At 29.5% G+C, this 18,671-nt stretch overlaps 1 protein-coding gene across 1 annotated transcript; it reads left to right on the top strand.

Annotated features, from left to right (window-relative positions):
- Positions 1–6,288: 6,288 nt before the first annotated feature.
- On the top strand, positions 6,289–10,726 carry LOC114164595 (chloroplastic import inner membrane translocase subunit HP30-2). Its single transcript, XM_028049319.1, has 6 exons — positions 6,289–6,641; positions 6,826–6,941; positions 9,731–9,857; positions 10,031–10,179; positions 10,284–10,346; positions 10,428–10,726. The coding sequence occupies exons 1-6, from the start codon at positions 6,357–6,359 to the stop codon at positions 10,465–10,467; spliced, it is 780 nt and encodes a 259-aa protein (XP_027905120.1). The 5' UTR covers positions 6,289–6,356; the 3' UTR covers positions 10,468–10,726.
- The last annotated feature ends 7,945 nt before the right edge of the window (positions 10,727–18,671 follow it).

Genomic DNA, 18,671 nt, shown 5'->3' with positions numbered 1-18,671 from the left:
TTCAACTTTTTTGTTGAAGCGTTTTCTGAATAAGTTCTAGAACTGTAGGTAATTTAAAATAGGATTTATATGCGGGAAATAATTAATAAAACTGTAAAATTGTAATGAACTTTAAATAAATAAATATGAATATATAGATATGTATGAGTTCAAAGTATAAAATCATTTCTGTAAAGATTTTTTTTATAAGTACATGTAATTTTATAGATCTAGTGTGATTTTTTTTCGTTTTTTTTTCTTTTCTATTTGTTTTTTTAATAAAATCTTCATTACAACTATGCTTAGCATCACTTATTTGAAATATAGATATGCATAAACCAATCAACTTTTACTGGTTTAGAATTTCTTTTACAAATCCGAAATCACCCCAATTAAGGATGAGTGAGCTCAATTCATATTAGTCGGGTTGATTTTTTTTAAGATATCTAAAATTACATTTCCAAAAAAAAAAAATTGTTTACACACAAAAAGTTACATATTATTATTATGTTGTTAGAAATGTGAACAGTATGTTTTATTATATGTTTTATTGTAATTAGTTTCAAAAAAAAAAACGAATGAGGGAGAGAAGAAATAATTAGGGTTTTGCGTCAGTGTTTGTGCAAGTGAGGGGAGGCGTGAAGCGGCAACAATGAAGACGATTCTCCCTTCCCAACAACAACACGCGACCGCAAAAGAGGTAGAGGAGTGAAGGATGCGGGTGTATACAAACCTGATCTGGATTTATGTCCTGCAAACGATCAGTGTACATGGTCCAACAAAGGACATTACAATTCATGAAAATATCTTTTTGAACGGAAAATTGATGTTATATATACAAACTACGTAAAGAAACTTCATCATGTTAAACGCACTCCAGAAACTAAAAAGGGCAACAAAAGCTATAAAACAATACAATATATAAATGACCTAGAATCAAAAGCATAAAACTAAAGCAATATAAACAGGTTTTATTAATCAATCTCAGACTAATTGGACTCAACCAGAGAAACTTCCAATATGAATACAGCAATTTCTTTTGTTTGTCTATCTAGTAATAATTCCTACTTTCAATTGGTTTTGGTATGTCAAAAGTGTCGCATTATTTAGGAGTCCAGACTATAAATAATTTATAAATAACCTCCTTTCTAATCTCACTGAGATGTCTTTTAAACAAAACTGTAACAATGTTTTTTTACTTTAAACAACATTTTTAAGCTGTTGTTTAAACTCAAAAAAGGTGTAGTTCGTTAAATTAATTTTGTCTATAAGTTGTATGATATTAAGTTTTCCTTCATTTATTTTAATGTAATAAGTTGAGTAGTTTCTTTGAATGTGAGTACTACATCATACATTGGATTAAAACTATCATTAGAGAAATGATCAAAATAAGACAAAAATGAATAAGCTATCTCTTTAAGAATGTAGAAAATTAGATTTTGATTAAATGGACTCTAAGTCTATTGTATTTCTTGTCCCAATCAAAGGCACTGTAAGCTTCTGTATGACTTTTTTAATACTCTTTTAGTAGACTGTTAAGAGATTTTGGTTAAATTATTGTTTTGGAAAGTGTAGATGTACTTGGGATCAAAGAGTTTGAGAGAGTGATTTATGTGTTACAAATTTTCACATAGTGTTAGTATCTTATTATCTTTAGACAACGGTCATGATTTTTATTCTGATTTTAGGTTTCCAAATTATATCTTTATGTATCATTGTTTTATGTTATTTATTTGTTAATAAAGTAATTTTTGGAATAAAAACGATCATGTTTTTAATTGATGATGTGATTTTTTCGATATATATATATATATATATATATATATATATATATATATATATATGTCATTCTCGACAATTTTTGTTATTCAGGTTTCAGTTTCATGGCAAAACAAATTCAATTTAAAAAAAAAACTCAAAATTTTACATCTTTTATTCCTATAGACATGAATTTACATCAATTAGAACATTACAGATGTAAATTTAGACGTAAATCTGATTTAGAATAAAGAAAAAAAAAAACATCAAAATTTATATCATTTGTTTTCACAACGTATATTAATAGATTTGCCTTTTCTGTTTTAGTGACAGAGGATTCGGTCCAACAAAATATAATTTTAAGACTATTGGTGGACAAATATTATTCTATACATGTCCCATCTTTTAATACAAATGTAGAAGCTTTTAGATATTAAGAAACATAATTTGTTTTTAATTAGTGTTATTAATTTTTTTCTGTAAGGAAAAAACGTATGTTCAAAATAACAGCATTTAACAAGTATTGAAAAGTTAAATTATTTTTCTCATTTAATGAGACGTTGAAAGTTCATTTGATAGAAGATCTCTAGTGTTAGTTATTGTTGTTAGAATGATTAACCTATACGAATGTCATAGTTAAAAATAAACATTTTCTCTCTTTATTTACATGTAGTTATGTTTGTGAAAGTGCAAACATTATTAGTCTCGAGTATAATTACTAATAATATATTTCAAACCCTAAATCAAAATCTATATATTGAAAGCGTCATGAATAAAGGAGGAAAAGTATAATTATTATTAATATATTTTATTAGAGATATGATATATGGGATTTTTAAAACTGAAGAGGAAATCATTAAATCTCAAAATGTTTTGAAATAGAAGTCATATTTTGAAATGATTATTTCTAATACAGAATGATATTGTGAATGAAATATAAGGTTCAGAATAATATATTTAAATATTGTTATAATAACTCACGAAGAAAAACAACATAAATTGTTGGCATTATAACAACGTTAAATATTCAACACTAGCAATCTAGATTCTAGATTGAAGTATTCAAATTCCTATGTATGGTTTCGCATTATTAACATTCTTCTAAGTCTGACATAACATCAACATTTTTTTCAAAGAACGAGGTCAATTCAATTTAAGCCTATGAATTTCATTAGTCTATATTTTCACTTAAATAATCAATAAGCTGAAACAGAGGTTCAAAAACGCCACCATTATTACTTCCTTAATATTTATGTCGTATCATATGAAATATAAATTAAATATAATTATTTTGGCGGAAAATACGCGTACAAACAAAAAAGTCAGCTATTGACATTATAGTAATTTGTATTATTAATTTAATAAAATCTTTCATAATCTTTTAGAAATGTCTTTTCAATCTCTTAGTAAAATATCTAAAAGAAGCCTTCTATTTCACAATGCTTATGGCTAAAAAAGTTCAACCTTTGATTCTTTTCGGGTATATAAACATAACAAACAATATTAACATAAGAATCTAGTAAGTCAAGATAAAACAAAGTTGAAATTTTCAGTCTAAGACACACAAATTGATAATAAAATAATAGTGTAATGAAGAATAATAAGGATTGAAGGTGTACGATTGAGAATAAGTATAAAAACTAAAATGAATGATATTTTCTTTTGATTTTTTTGTGTTTAATTTTTTGAATATTCGAGTAGAAAAGATGAGATGATTTTATTTATGGACGTAATATTGCAATTCTATATGTCAATTAACTTAAAGTGAATATTAATGGTGTAATTAGAAATTGTTTTTATTTGACTTAATGTGTTACTTTTAATGGAAATTCAAATAAATATATGAATAATTTTCTTTAGCTTATAAATCTTTCTTTAAGTTATATATATATGGGACTTATTTTAAAATGCTACTTTTAATTATAAACAATTTTTTAAAGTAATTTCTATTGAGAAAATGCTCTTAGTATTAGGACGGCACCCTATAACCATACGCATAGTTAAAATTCACATGGAATTGTCAAAGTTTGAATTGGTCAAAGTCAAAAAATCGACACCTATGTTATTAGGATTAAAGTTTCAAATGTATCACCCAATAAAAGCTACAGATACGTTGACAAACTTAAGATAATATGAACAACTAAACCATTTTTTCCCCTAAATTATTATATGTTCTCTTATCACGTTAACGTTGGTTCCAATCAATAGTTTTTTAATATATGTACGAATAATAACACTAGTTTTATTATTTTAAACTTTCATATTAAAGTTTTAACATTAATTTTTTTAAATAGTAATCAAATAATAAGCTATTCACATGTCAAGAAAATATTAATTAGGATCTCGTCGATTGTAGAAGACCGTATAACGATATCTTCAAATAGAACGTTTCTGCTTGGCAAAAAATAAATTGTTCTCAATTTTGAAATGGTTTAATAAAAGAAATTATTGATTTGGATTTTATGAAAACTATTATGATTTTTAGTCATTCTAATCTCCGGACACTTCTTGAGTGACGAAAATTTTTCATTAAATATACTTTGATAATTAAATAAAATTCATATATATATATATATATATATATATATATATAAAACTTAAATAACCTTTTGACCTTCAATAAAATTGTATTTTTTTACAATACCATTTTTATATTTTGATCCATTGTATTTTTTATTTTAATTTTTGTAGTTATGAGTGATCAAGTGGGCATTTAAGGACTGGGTAAGATTGGCATATATATTATTTGAATTTATTTAAAAGAAAAATTAATAAATGTGATCAAAATGTTGCTGTTTTCATGTTTTGTATACTATAATTTTTCATGTCCTTTTTAATTGGCAGCAAAACAAAAAAGAAGACGAAAGAAAAAAGCTAAACTTATCCATCGTTAGATTTCATTGTTGAATATAGAAGGTTTAAAGAATAAAAAATACAAATTTTAATAGGAACGCGACATTCTATCACCCATTGATCAATTATTTATTTTTAAATAAAACAATTTGAAATAAATATACCTGTCAGTCTGAGTTAACAACTAATATAATCACAAACAACTCATCACTTAAAAATACCACTAAACTATAAAAATTAAAATATTTCTTTCCAGAAAAAAAAAAACTAAAATAATAAAAGAAATTGTTTAGATGTAAAAAAATCTATAAATTATTGACACTGAAAAGCTTATTTAAATAAAATAAAGGCTTAAATACCTTTTTCGTCCTCATTTTTTAGTGTTTGTTACAAATAATCCTTATTTTGACATAATGTTTGAAATGATCATCATTTTTATCGAATGTTTAAAATGATCCTCATTTTCACTATTCGTACTTTATTTGGTCCTTTTATGTGACGCCGTTTAAGTCAGGAATGAAGCACTGTATAGGTGACACTGGTTGTATTACGTTGCATTAGGATGTGTTACGTGTCCTGTACAGATGGTTTCGTTACTGATTTAAACGGTGTAACAGAAAAGAATCAAATAAAATACAATTTGCGAAAATGAGAACCATTTTAATCATTTGATAAAAATGAGGACCATTTTAAACATTTTGTTAAGATGAGAACAATCGCCAACAAACATTACGAAAATGAGAACGAAAAAGGTATTTAAACCATAAAATAAACTAATACATATAATAGTCATACTTAACTATTAACATATCACTTTAATATCATCATCCATAACTTAAGAGATATTAATAATCGAAGAGAAAAAAAATTAAAAAATTGAGAACGAAAACATAAATAAAATTTGTATCAATGGGCAAGATCGTAAGTAATTTCAAAATTTTGTAAGAGCCAAAAAAAACATTTAACCCAATTCAATATGGCTAACGTTCCAACATAGAAGTGAAAGGCTCTCTCCGCAATAAATATATATATATATATATATATATATATATATATATATATATATATATATATATATATATATATATTGGTTTTAAAATTCAATTGGATTAGAATAACCCAACTAGACCACGCACATGATAACCTAAATAAAATAAAATATTTAAGAGTTAATTTGGCTTATTTATGTCTCAATAATTGATTTAAATTGAAAATTAAGTGATTATATAAAAATTTACCGTGCATAACAAAATATTTTGTAACGTAAATTTTGTGAACCAATATATTTATAAGAATAGAAACATTTTATACAGAAAAATAAGTTACTATAATATTATCACATGTTACGACTTCTATTGGCGGCTTCTAATAATTCAATCTAATAAATAACCAATTTGGTCGGTACATTAGTTTTCATTCACGTGGAGCTATGATATTTGTATGACAGAAAGTATATGTACGAAAGATGTTATAAAAAAAAAAGCAGTGTGTTTTATTCGGTATATATTTATTTTACTTGAAAATAATTGCTATTTTTGGAATTACAGTTTAGTTTAAAATTTAATAATTTAGATATTAACGGAGAGAAAACTGTAATTTAGTGTGATTAATTAAAATATTAGGAAATTGATTAGTGAGAGGGTTGTTGGGTGTGTGTGCGTAGGTAATTTTGATGTGTAGTATAAAAGGGGTGAGAAGATGGTGATAGAGTATAAGAGAACGTTATCAAAATAAAAAGGAAAGGAAATAGTAGTGCATATCCTTGAATGGAACAAGGGAAGCAAGGAATTATGGTGGCGTCTCAGAGTCAGAATCCCTTAGAGCAAATCCAAGCGCGTTTCAAGGAGTTGGAGAATGGCTTCAAACTCTGGCTCTCCAAGCAGTCTCTCCCCGTCGAAGCCGCCGTCGTAACCACCACCAGCGCCGCCCAGGGCGCCGCCATCGGCGCCTTCATGGGAACCCTCACCGCCGATGCTCCCTCCGCCTTCCCCACCCCTCCGCCCAACGCCGCTCTCAACCCTCAGGCCATGGCATCTCTTAAACAAGCTCAGGTTTTGTTTTCTACTCTTTACTTCTTTTCTCTATTATTGTGATTACTTCTACTATTATTGTTGTTATACCTATCAGGGTAATTTTAATTGATATTCTTCGATGGAAAATATTTTAGGGTTATGGTTATTCGTTTATTTAATTCTACATTTGGTGTAATTTTTTTTTTGTTTAATTATTATGTAGGCTCTAGCTGGAGGTCCTTTTATTCAGGCTCGGAACTTTGCTGTGATGACGGGAGTGAATGCTGGAATTTCCTGTGTCTTGAAAAGGTTGAGGGGCAAGGAAGATGTTCAGTCCAGGTGAGCTTTATGCATCCTCAGATGATACAATTTTTCGTTCTTTTTGTGATCTTTGTATCCTGGATCCTGTTTTGTAGGTGAAGTTCTTTCCCGTTTTTTTGCTCTAAATTCAAGCTGCTATATTTTTCTGTAATATAATTTATCTGTGTAATCCCTGGCTTGAAGTATTATAGCGTATGGTCTTTGATTTATGAATTATTATACTAATGTAGATATTGATGAAGTACTGTTGAAAATGGATAGTAATTCAAGGTTGAGCTGCTTCTCCATAAAATCTTACTTTGATCATACTGTTATTGTGCGTAATTTTGTTGTTTTAAAGATAGAAGGAAATTGACACTGACAGTTTCGGCTGTTCACGGAGGTTTGTACTTTTCAATTACTTAACTGGAATAAGTTTGATATGGATAGCCAGAACTGTAAGTGTCAAGTACTTAACTTGAATAATTTTGATATGGATATTCTCTTTCTGTTCCTAAAGTGTTTTGAAGTTTATATGTTGCTAGATTCATGAATTATTGGTTTTAGTAATACAACAACAAAAAAACAATTGCAAGAATGTAACTATTCATCATGAAATCCCTTTAAACAACTTCCTGTGATCGTCTTCTTTATTTCCCTTTCTCCTTTTTCACAATACTAAAATTCATGCAATATGCTGTCAACACTAGTAGTTTTAGTGGTCTTCTTTGTACATGTCTAAACCCTTTTTACCTGACTTTTGTAATTTTGTTCCTCAATTGGTTCCATATCAATATTTTCATATATAATCATTTGGCAGCATATAATATATCTTGTGATCAGACATCCATTTTGTCATTCATATATTTCTGTCACTCCTAGTATTCTTATATTTGTGTTGCTCCTTCCTTTTTTGTCTTGTTGATCCTTTAAAGTCCAATATTCATTACCATGGGCACATAGTATATTTTTTTGAGACTTTGCGATCACAAAACCTTGACGCCTTTATTCATTTTAACCATCTCAATGGTATCCTATGAAGGACATCCTCATTAATTTCTTCATCTTTTTGTAATATTGATCCCAAATAATTAAGCTCAGAAATTTGTGCTATGACACCTCCCATTTTTTACTTCTACTTTTAAGTCATTTTTCTCTTGACTCGTTAAAATTGAAATTGTGTGCTTTCTTACTCTGAAGAGAAAACCTCTTATTTTCAAATATTTTCTCCGAAGTTGAAGTTTAGAGTTAATCAGTTTGCTTGATTTCTCTATCAAAAATAAATCATCCACAAAAGTATGTTTTTAGGGATAATACTTTCTGCTGGATGTCCTTGGTAAGTACAATAAAAGGCTAGATCAAACAAGTAACTGCTTAAAGTTCAGTTTTGATGTGATCTTATCTCAATCGGAAAGTCCTTAGTTTTACTTCCTGGTGTTCTTACTCAAGTAGTTATCCGATATAGCATGCCTTTTATTAGCTTAGATGTAAGTCACAGAACATCTTTCTTTTTCAAAGTTTCCTATAAAACTTCTCTTGATACTCTATTATATATTTTTTCCAATTCAATATAAATCATATGTAAATCTGTTTCTTTGCTGCAATGTCTTTCTTCCAGACCCCATAAGAGTTATTACCGGTAACAAAGAAACTTCATATAATTATTTTTATCAGAAAATATTTGTGAAAATTTAAGAGAAGTAAAAGATCTAGTAGAATAAAAGGTTTTATGCGATGAAGTATAATTATATATGTAGTTTTCCTCGTCTACTGTGATCTTACGTGCTACATTATGAGTTATTTACAGGATTTATAATTACATTACTTCCTGTAGGATAAATAAAACATTTTAAAATTTAAAAAATAGGGAAAAATTATGAAAAGGTTTTATATAATTAATTAATATCTTTTGTCTTCTTCCTCCTAAGCTGTGATCTTCCTTGTAAAAATATTTTATTTCGGAATGAGGTCTATACTTTTATGCTCTGTTTGGTTTTGAGGAAAAAAATAGTTATTATGGAAATAGAGAAGAAATAAGTTATGAAAAGAGAAGTAAGAAATAAAATGAATATTTAGATGTTTGGTAAGGTAGGAATATGTAAGAAATAGAGAGAAGTGTTTTAAAAGTAGTGTAATTTGATTGATTTGATAGAAAACAAAGAAAGATATAGAGATAAAGAGATGAATAAAAATAGAAGAGAAATCAAAAATTGCATTTTGATGGAGATAAATCTGGACGAAAACTCTGAATATGACTGATATGATGTGAAGTAGTCCATGATCTGTTTATACTAAATTCTGAGGACAATTAGTAATACTTTACAAGTACACACGCCCAAAACAACTAGTAGAATAAGACTCCTAACCTTGAATTTCCTCGGAGAATGAGGGAAGTACATCCCCAAAACCACTAAATAAGACTCCTGACCCCTACCAAGTGTAAATTAAATATACTTTAAAGATATTATGAGATATTTTCTGGATATTCTAACTGTTAGTTTAAAGCTGTCAACTTACCATGTTGCTCAAATGAAGGCAAACACAGCCATCAAAACATATTCTAATTCTAAAATTTGGCCTCAGTATCTGGGTTGAAAGTCGTTATCTTTTAAGATCTTCCTGTCACGGTAAAAATGAATTGCCTGCCATAATGCTTACGGATCATGTGACTGAATATGTTGTATCCAATGAAAGCTTTTTGTTCATTTTTGAATAGATTTCAGCTCAGTTACTCAGTATCTTGGTTTGATATTTCCTTTTAACAACCAATGTGCTTTCTTAATTAGCAATTATACTTAACTTCTGAGAATCCATTAAATTAATTGCAGCATGGCGGCAGCTTTTGGTTCGGGGGCTATGTTTTCATTGGTAAGTGGCATGGGTGGACCAAATCAAGCAGCAAACGCAGTCACTTCTGGACTTTTCTTTGCACTTGTTCAAGGTGGACTTTTCCAGGTAGGCAAGAAGGAAACTGTCTTGTTTATTTGTATCATTTACAAAAAATGTTGGACTTTATGTCCGAGTGAGGTGTGCTTGCCTGGATCCATGGATTTTTGTGTAATGCAGGTTTATAATTTGGTATCCCATTCCATTAATAACATATGTTCAACTATTCATTAATTTTACAGATAGGACAAAAGTTTTCCCAACCACCGGTTGAAGATATCCAGTATGCTAAAACAAGACACATGTTGAACAACCTTGGTCTTCTGAGTTACGAGAAGAATTTTAAGAAAGGCTTGTTAACCGACAATACTTTGCCTTTACTCACAGACAGGTAGGGAAGTACAATTTCGTGTCAGGTGTTATCTTTTCTTCATATATTTTGTTTAATGGCATTATTGGAGCATGAGTCCTTTGTTTCTCTATGATGCCTTTCAGTGCTCTCAGAGATGTGAGGATTCCCCCTGGACCTAGACTTTTGATTCTTGACCACATTCAGAGGTAGGAGTTATGCTCAATGTTTTGTAATATAATATAATAGTGTATCCTTGCTTTCATACTAATTTCTAAATTTGGTTTCAGGGACCTTGATCCGAAGGAGAAGCGAGGAAGCCGAAATTGATTGATATGAATAGTTTGGTGCCCTTGAACTTTGAAAGCCATTGAAAATGGATCTTAGGAAGGAAGTTTGTGTTGCAAATGAATTTTGTCTTTTTGTTTTTTAGCTTCACGTTCCAATGCTGTTGCAGTATACTTGATAAAATTTGTTAACTAATTAGTCATTTACTTCGGTTCACGTGAAACTTAAAAGGGTTCAAACAAAGTGAAAACTAGGGAGCATGATGAATATGTTAACTTCATAATAAGAAGACCCTTTTATATGGCAATTTATATCTATAAATTCCATAAGAAAATAAGTTCTCCCACGCACCCAACCGAAGGTAATTTTTTTTTTTCTGTAACAAAAGTTTATACGATAACAAAATGGTGGAGTGCATGTGAAGGAATAGCGATGTGGTTGGGCCAAAGCTAACGTTTTTTTGTTTGTATTAACAAATTTTGGATAAAGAAATTATATTTTTTAGGCTTGTTTGCTTTTCAAATTGACCAGTGTAAGGAAAAAAGCCATTTTTCCTTCTTTTGGTTATTTGCCAGCACCGATGTTTTACTAAATTACAAGAAATGAGTCGAAATTGGAACTGAACTCTACAATCTTCAAGGAAAATTACAATTTGAAAAACTGATCCAATAATTTAATTGGAAATTATTTAATTTTTAACATGTCAATTTAAATCTGCATTTGCTTACTAATATCTTCTATTCATTATATAATATAAATTATAGCCAAACCTCCAAATATACTTTTGTACAAGCATTTTTAATCTTGTATTTGAATTCTATGATGCCATCTAATGATGTTGGCCTACTCATTTTAAGGTCAAGTTTCACTCACTAAATGCATTAATGGATGAAGGCTAAAATGTCTATTTAGATATTCTATGTAAATATTACTTTTACATGATTTTATATTTATATCTTCTGCTAATTGTGCGGATTTCATATTTATAAAGGGTAATTAACATATTTATGAAGGGTACTTAAATGCGGTACGTACACCAATTTTATTGTAACAAATGTATACAAATTTGATAGAATATTCTATTGATAATGGTTAATGTTGTCCATTCTTATAATAGTTATTAAAGAACTAAAAATTTAATGTTAAGTATAGTACTTGAGAAGGACAAATATATGCACAATGTAAAATTAGGTAATGTTTAGAGTGTAGGGTTATGATTGTTTTGATTACAACAATAATTATAGAATAAAGTTAAATAAAATATGAGTGATAAAGTGGTTTAGTGGTCGAAGGGAAAAGAAGAAAACACAAAAACGTGTATGAAACGTTAAATAAATTTAGCAAAATTTGGTTAAAATAATTAAATTCATGTATATCTAAAGTTTGGATATTAAATTGAATCAAAGTTTCAAAGATGAACTAATTTTAATTTTCATTAAAATTATTAAAAATTAAGAAAAAAAAAACATATTTAACCCTTTTTGTAACTTTTTTTTTTTACTTTTACTTCCGGCCCACGTTTCTTCGTATCCCAACTGTTCAAAATAACCATTTTACTTCCTGTAGAAGTAATTCTCAAAATACATCTGGAAATTTTCCAAAATAAGTTCTTCGAAATAAAATTTCTCAAAATGAAAATTCTCGAATAGAATTTCCAAAAAAAAGGTAGATTCTGAAATACGATTTCTGAAAAAAATCTCTAGAATGCATCAAATGTATTTTGAAATTAATTTTTCCGAATGAGATTTTCGAAACAAACTTTTAGGGACGCATATAATGTCTTTCAAAATGAATTTTTCGAAACACCCTGCATAAAATATATTTCGAAAGTTCAAGAAAAAAAGTTTTTAAAATACATAAATATGTTTCAGAAAGAGTTTTTCAACATTGGTGACGATGGTAACTGTGGTAACGGCATGATAGTTGCAGAGACAGTGATGGTAGTGAAGGATGCTTAAGTTTTTTTTCTTCTATTATTATAAGGATGCAGTTAATAATTGGGGAAGTGCAAGTAGCAAAAGCCTTTTTTTCATTCTTGCATTTTGAAAATCATATTTATCCTTGCAAAAAAAAATAGATAGAAGGACAAAAAAAAAGTGAAGGAAGATAATTAGTGTTCTCTTGCATCTCGTTCTATGTTTCAAACAATGTGTAAGACACGTATTTTCGTAATAATCATATTCTTTATATTTTTTAAAAGAAAGAAGTTGTTTGACATCATTTGACAATTTTTTTAAGAATAAAATAATCTTAACAAAATTTAATTTTCATACTTTTGAAAGAAGAGAAAGTGGATAATAATATTTTAAAAGAAGAGAAAGTGAATAATAATAAATATTTATGTTAAATTGTAGTAAAAAAACTAATGGTATCAAAATACTAATGTCTTTTTTGAAAAACTCGAACTATTATAAATACTTTCAAAATTACTTATAAACAAAATTTATTCATATTCTTTTAAAGTAAGAAGTTATAATTTCAATTATTTCAAAATCCACTTCAAATATATATATATATATATAAAACTTCGACTAGTGTATAAGGCTTGTTCTTGAGAATAAGTATTTAGAAATTATAACTTTTAAGTGTTACTGTTGCACTAGGTACTATCTTCTCGAACTCAATTTGATCTTTTTATTTTTATTTTGTCTCAATAGTCTTTTTCTTTTTTTAAATTGAATAATTTTGTGTTTCAATTGAAACCAAATTTATTTTTTATATATATAATTAATATTTTTAATTAAATTTGATATTTTTATTAAATATTTTATATTTTACATCAAATTTTATTTATAATTGTTTTAAAATTGTTAACAAAGAGTAATGTTAATAGAAGAAAAATTCAAAATTAATCTTCAATTAACAAATATGTTAAACTTGTTTAACAATTGCATTTCATAAAATAAAATAAATTTATAAATTTTGTTAACTCTTTTAAAATTTATATTCTACATTGAACTTTATTTGTATTAATATTTTATTACATTATATTTTAATATTTTTTTATTTAAATTTATATTTAAATTAATTGTACATTTTTAAAATGTATAAAATTCAATAATTTTTGAATTGGTTTAAAAATAACAAGATATAAATTCAAATATAAAATATTAAAATAATTTTAAACAATTTAAGAATAATTTAAAACAAATAAATTTAAATTTTGAAAACAATTTCTAAAGAAGTTGAATGTGAAATATAAATTTAAATAAATTTATTATTGTTAAAAATGTATAATAAAAATATCAATTTGAAATTTTAATAAAAATATTTGTATAACATATATAAAAATTAAATTTGTAATTTTGTTTCAATTTGGAGAAGGACAAAATTGCTCAATATTTAAAAAAATTGAGATTAAATTGAGACAAAATAAAAATATAGGAATGACAAAATGACACATATGACAGTTGTAAGGCCTAGTTCTTCTGGCCTAATATTTTAAGGGCTGCCTTACAACTGTTGGGTCTAGAGGCTGGCCCAAAAGATAAAATCACTCCTAGTTTGCCCTAACTCACACTTTCACTCTTGTAGAAGAATCAACCGTCACCTTTCCTTTTCTCTCACAGAACGCTCTGCTAGGGTTTGCCCTAAGTCTCCTTCGAGCTAACTCAAACCCAGCTCCTACTCCACGTAAGTATCTCTTTCTAACTCGTATAGTTTTCCATTGATCTTCCTTCGTATTTCCAGTTAGGGTTTCGTAATAATCCATCCCTTGGTTCCGTTTTCTCTTATGTTTTCAGCTCTCTAGTTCATTCCTAGAGCTACAGTGGTCGTTGTCGTGCCGTCGAGGTCTCTGCTAACCCTTTTCCAGGTACGGGAAGTTAGGGTTTCTGCAAAATCGTTGGTAACATGATTGTTTGTGTATGATTCATGTGATTTAATGTTCTGTATATTGCTCTGAGTTTGTGAAGTGTACTGTTGCATTTGCTTGGCCTGGTTTTGTCTGTTATGCGAGTGAACAGTGGGTGGGGATTGATAATCTCGCCCAAGCGAGCTGGCCTCGCCTAGGCGAGATGAGCAGAGGCTCGTGCAGGCCTTCTCGCGCGAGAGGTCGCTCAAGCGACCAACTCATTTTGAGCGAGCGAGCATCTCGCTCAGGCGAGGAGGGTCTCGCCTAAGTGAGACAGCGCAGAAGCCACTGTTCTAGTATTTCGAGCCTTCACCTAGGCGAGGAGAGCTCACCTGAGCGAGAGACCCTCTCGCTTGAGCGAGACTCCTCTGCCTGAGCGAGAGGCTAGGCGAGAGTGTGCGATTTAGTTTGGCTTTTTCTTTCCGCTCGTGGATGTTTGACGTATAATTATGGTATTACTTTATGATGGCGTGATGGGGATGAGTATACATGATTAGGGGGCTTGCATGTAATGAATGGTGAGTTTGGCATGACCTTATGTGAATTATACATGAGGGGTTGGATACGTATGTGGTCACAAATCTGGCATGAACAACGGTGAACATTGATGATTGGTAATTCAGTGGCATGATATTGATATGAGGGGAGATGCTTTTCTCATGATTGGTAACACGAGTTGGTACTAGTTCGACATGTGATAAATGAGGGTTGATTATGGATGTTGGTATGAAGTTTCTATGCATGATGTATGTCTTTATTTCTTGGCTGTTTATATATGTTGGCAAGCGGTCAATACGTAATCCGTTAGAGTCTCTAGGTGAGGCTTTATGGTCGTGCTTCAGTGGTCGTGACGTAATTCCATGGCCCCTGTTAGTGAGTGTCTATGGTGGTGTCCCATCTGTATGGTCTGGTAAGGATTCAAGGTAAGGTTGCATCCTGACACTCTAAGGGGTCAGTTAGTCTCATTTAGAGCGGACTGACTCCTGTGGTGAGAGTAGCAGGAGGTCTGTAATTCATTAAGGACTAACCTTGTGGTGAGGGAAACTGATTCATTGTAACACTTATAATACATAGCTCGGGGGTGAGCAGAGGTATCCACCACAAGTGCAAACATCCGTTGAATCCGACCAGATTGTATGTATCCGGATGAGTCAAGTCGAGTCCTTAGTGTATTGGTTTGAGAGTCATAGCATGTTGAGTGTTTTATGTATGGTTGACCGTGAAAGTGTATGAGATTACTTGATGATATTATTTTGTGCTCTAGCTTACCCTACTTTTATTGTTGTTTGTTCTGCTGTGTGGTACTCTCTTTTGCGATGATGTTGGTGTGAACAGATGCGAGGAACACCTGTGGGCAACAGGGAGGTGGTGGTTCCGCTGCATAGTCCGCATAGATTGGCCTTTAATTTCTTTATGGGTTTTCTTTAGGGCTATGGCCCATGTATTGTTCGTCCTTGGATTTATATACTTTTGTTAAACTCTTTATCCAGTTTTCTTTTGGGCATCGTGGTGTGCCTTGGGTTGTAAGGAGTTGAGTTTCAAACTCTAGGACTGCGCTAGTATGTTATCTTTATGTGACGCTTCCTTTAATTTCGCTTATTAAATTAAATGGGGTGTTACAACAGTGACACTGTCATGTGGCACGACGTCAACTTGACACATGACATCATTTTAAAAATAAAAATAAAAAAAAAACACGAACTGACATGTGACACATCTTTAACGTTGTTAGTTTTGTACTAACGGAAATGATCTGATGGTATAAAATCTTCAAAAATGGGAACGAAATTGAAACAAATAAAAAAAGGAACCAAATTGGTATTTTTCAACAAAAATGGGGATCAAAGACATAATTTAACCTATCTAAAAATATATGTTTGGAAAGTTGAATGTGGAATGCATCAACCTTTCTTCTTCCATCAAGAGGAAATGGCCTATTGTAATGTTGATGATTTTTGTAAATTTCAATCTACAGTATAGAGACCCCAATCTATAATGCATCAAGCTCTCTTTTTTTAAATTTCATCTAAAATATACATATATCCCAATCTTGCAAAAAGCTTTCGCGAACATATTTAATTTACTACTTCAAATAGTTCAAATGATATAAAAAATGTAAAAGTTCTAATTATAACCAACTAATATTCTAAACAAAGTTTGATAATGATATAAACATTCTATAAATTCTTCTACCCCTCTCTCGGAATCATCACTTATATGTGATGAATTAATCAAACTCTGATTCATATCTACATTTTGTAGGTACGTGATTGAAATTAGTTTTCTATCAATGCATACAAAGTTCACTTTTTTATGAAAGGTATGACCCTCTTCCATTCGAGAAGATTCATTTTTATTGTAGTTGAACAATACATAAATTGTAATTATCACCCTTTATATTTTATAAAATTTTGACAACATTTTGCATTGGTCTTCAGGTGACACAAAATGAAAGTAGTGATACAAAATCTTTACAGTCAAATATGCACTCGGAGATCAACACAAAGTGCAATAAACCAAAATTAAGTAAAATATACAAAATATAGATTATAATTTATGTATTGATCAACTAATAAAACATAATTACTCTTCTCAAACTGTCCAACTGGACAATTCAAAATTTAATACAACTATTATCAACACAACCTGCATTAGATTTTATATAAAGTTTAAAATTGGAAGAGTGACTAAACAATGAACAACGAGCCACCAACAAGGATGACCGACAATGGCATAATTGGTGGATGAACAACCCTAGGCAATGCAATGATTGAACCAACGATGGTGTAGAGGGAGAGCAGGAAGGGAATGAAGAACGTGTGCAGTGTGACAAAAAGAGAAAATGAGAATACGAAGAGGTGCAAGACATTTAACAACAATTCTAACAGGGATCTGTCATTGTTTCCTCATCGCTCCACATTTAACGATAGTCCTAATTGGGAACCGTCATTGTTTCCTCACCATACCACTTTTAATGACAAGTAAGAGCTAACCGTTGTTGAAAACTTCATTTCTATTACATTGTTACCACGTTTCATTTGACGATGGTAGTTTTTTAACAGATGTTAATTACTATCATGGAAAACCCTTTTCACACCAGTGACTACAAAAAATGATAATTTTAATAGGGATTATATTTGATGTTTCTGAAGGTTTAACCTCTACTAAGTACATTACTCATGGTTTGTGTTTTGCTTGGAAGAGCTAGCATTGCTAACATATTAATTAGGATTTTCGATAATTCTTGGAACAACGAAATTTACCTGGGGCTTGTAAAACTCCTATTACTGCTAGCGGTTTATGAAACCCCAAATATACTTCCAACAATAGAAAACCCATGTTATTCAACATTCATATTTCAGTGTATTTCCTTGGATTTTAAACCCTTATTATGACTTTGTTGCATTTTTTATAAATGTACATAAATCCGGAAAAGAGTGAAAATTATAAAAGGTAAAGATTTTAAACATTTGGTATTTATAATTTGCATCTAACATTCATAAAAGTAGCAAAGAATCAATTCTAGAACTTCAATATTAAATAATGTAAACAACAAATGTAAAAGTTAAAATTAAAGAATCATTACAATGTCATTTGTTCTCACTCTAAAAAGTAGACATAATGAAAAGTTAAATAACATTTAATGTTTGATGTTGATTATTTGTTTTTTCTTTAGGAGCACTTTTTTAATAAGATACTTAATATATAAAAATAATGATAACTAATAGCATTAGAAAAGAGGACGATGGAAACATATTACGCCACACACAATCACAATGAGAGGTTAAAAATTAGATTGAGATGAAACTAAAAGCATGAAGATGAAATTGAAGAATAAAACTTTTTTTTTTCTCGTTGGGTGGGAGGCACAACACACAGAGAAAGAGATAAAGCTTCTTTTTCCTTGTAAGGTGGAGATACAACACACAAAGAAAAAGAGTAAAGGTAAATGTCCAAAATACAAATTTTTGAAATTATGAAAAAAAAAAAGAGGGAAAATGGAAAAAATAGAATAAGGTAAAAACTTAAAAGTTCCCAAATTTGACTGGAGTTTATTAAAAACACCCTTCGTATTAAGAATTTCAAAAATCTTCACTATTTTTCCATTTTACCAGAGATTATTATAACTCCGGCTAATAAATCCGACTAAAAATAAATACTATGTAGTGTGCCTTTTATGATAAAGTGATAAGAGAAGCATCTAATTAAAAAATAGATTAATTACTACAAGAAAAATACATATATTTAATGTTGGATAAAACAATGTATAGAGTAGTTTGAGAAGGAGAATGTTGGATAAACTAAGGAATTGAATTAAAATTTCTTCTTATATTTAATTGTTTTTTTAATGCATATCAAAATAAAATATTTTTATAAATTAAAATTAATCCAC

This window comes from Vigna unguiculata, chromosome 9 (genome assembly GCF_004118075.2).
Source record: "Vigna unguiculata cultivar IT97K-499-35 chromosome 9, ASM411807v1, whole genome shotgun sequence".
Lineage (NCBI taxonomy): Eukaryota > Viridiplantae > Streptophyta > Magnoliopsida > Fabales > Fabaceae > Vigna > Vigna unguiculata.
This window is presented reverse-complemented; position numbering and strand designations above follow the sequence as displayed.

Excerpts from the sequence above, each read along its gene's own strand:
- LOC114164595 (XM_028049319.1), top strand. The coding sequence starts at position 6,357 with ATGGAACAAGGGAAGCAAGGAATTATGGTGGCGTCTCAGAGTCAGAAT. Across the intron at positions 9,858-10,030 it reads TTCAAGGTGGACTTTTCCAG|ATAGGACAAAAGTTTTCCCA; the intron begins GTAGGCAAGAAG and ends TTAATTTTACAG. Across the intron at positions 10,180-10,283 it reads TTGCCTTTACTCACAGACAG|TGCTCTCAGAGATGTGAGGA; the intron begins GTAGGGAAGTAC and ends GATGCCTTTCAG.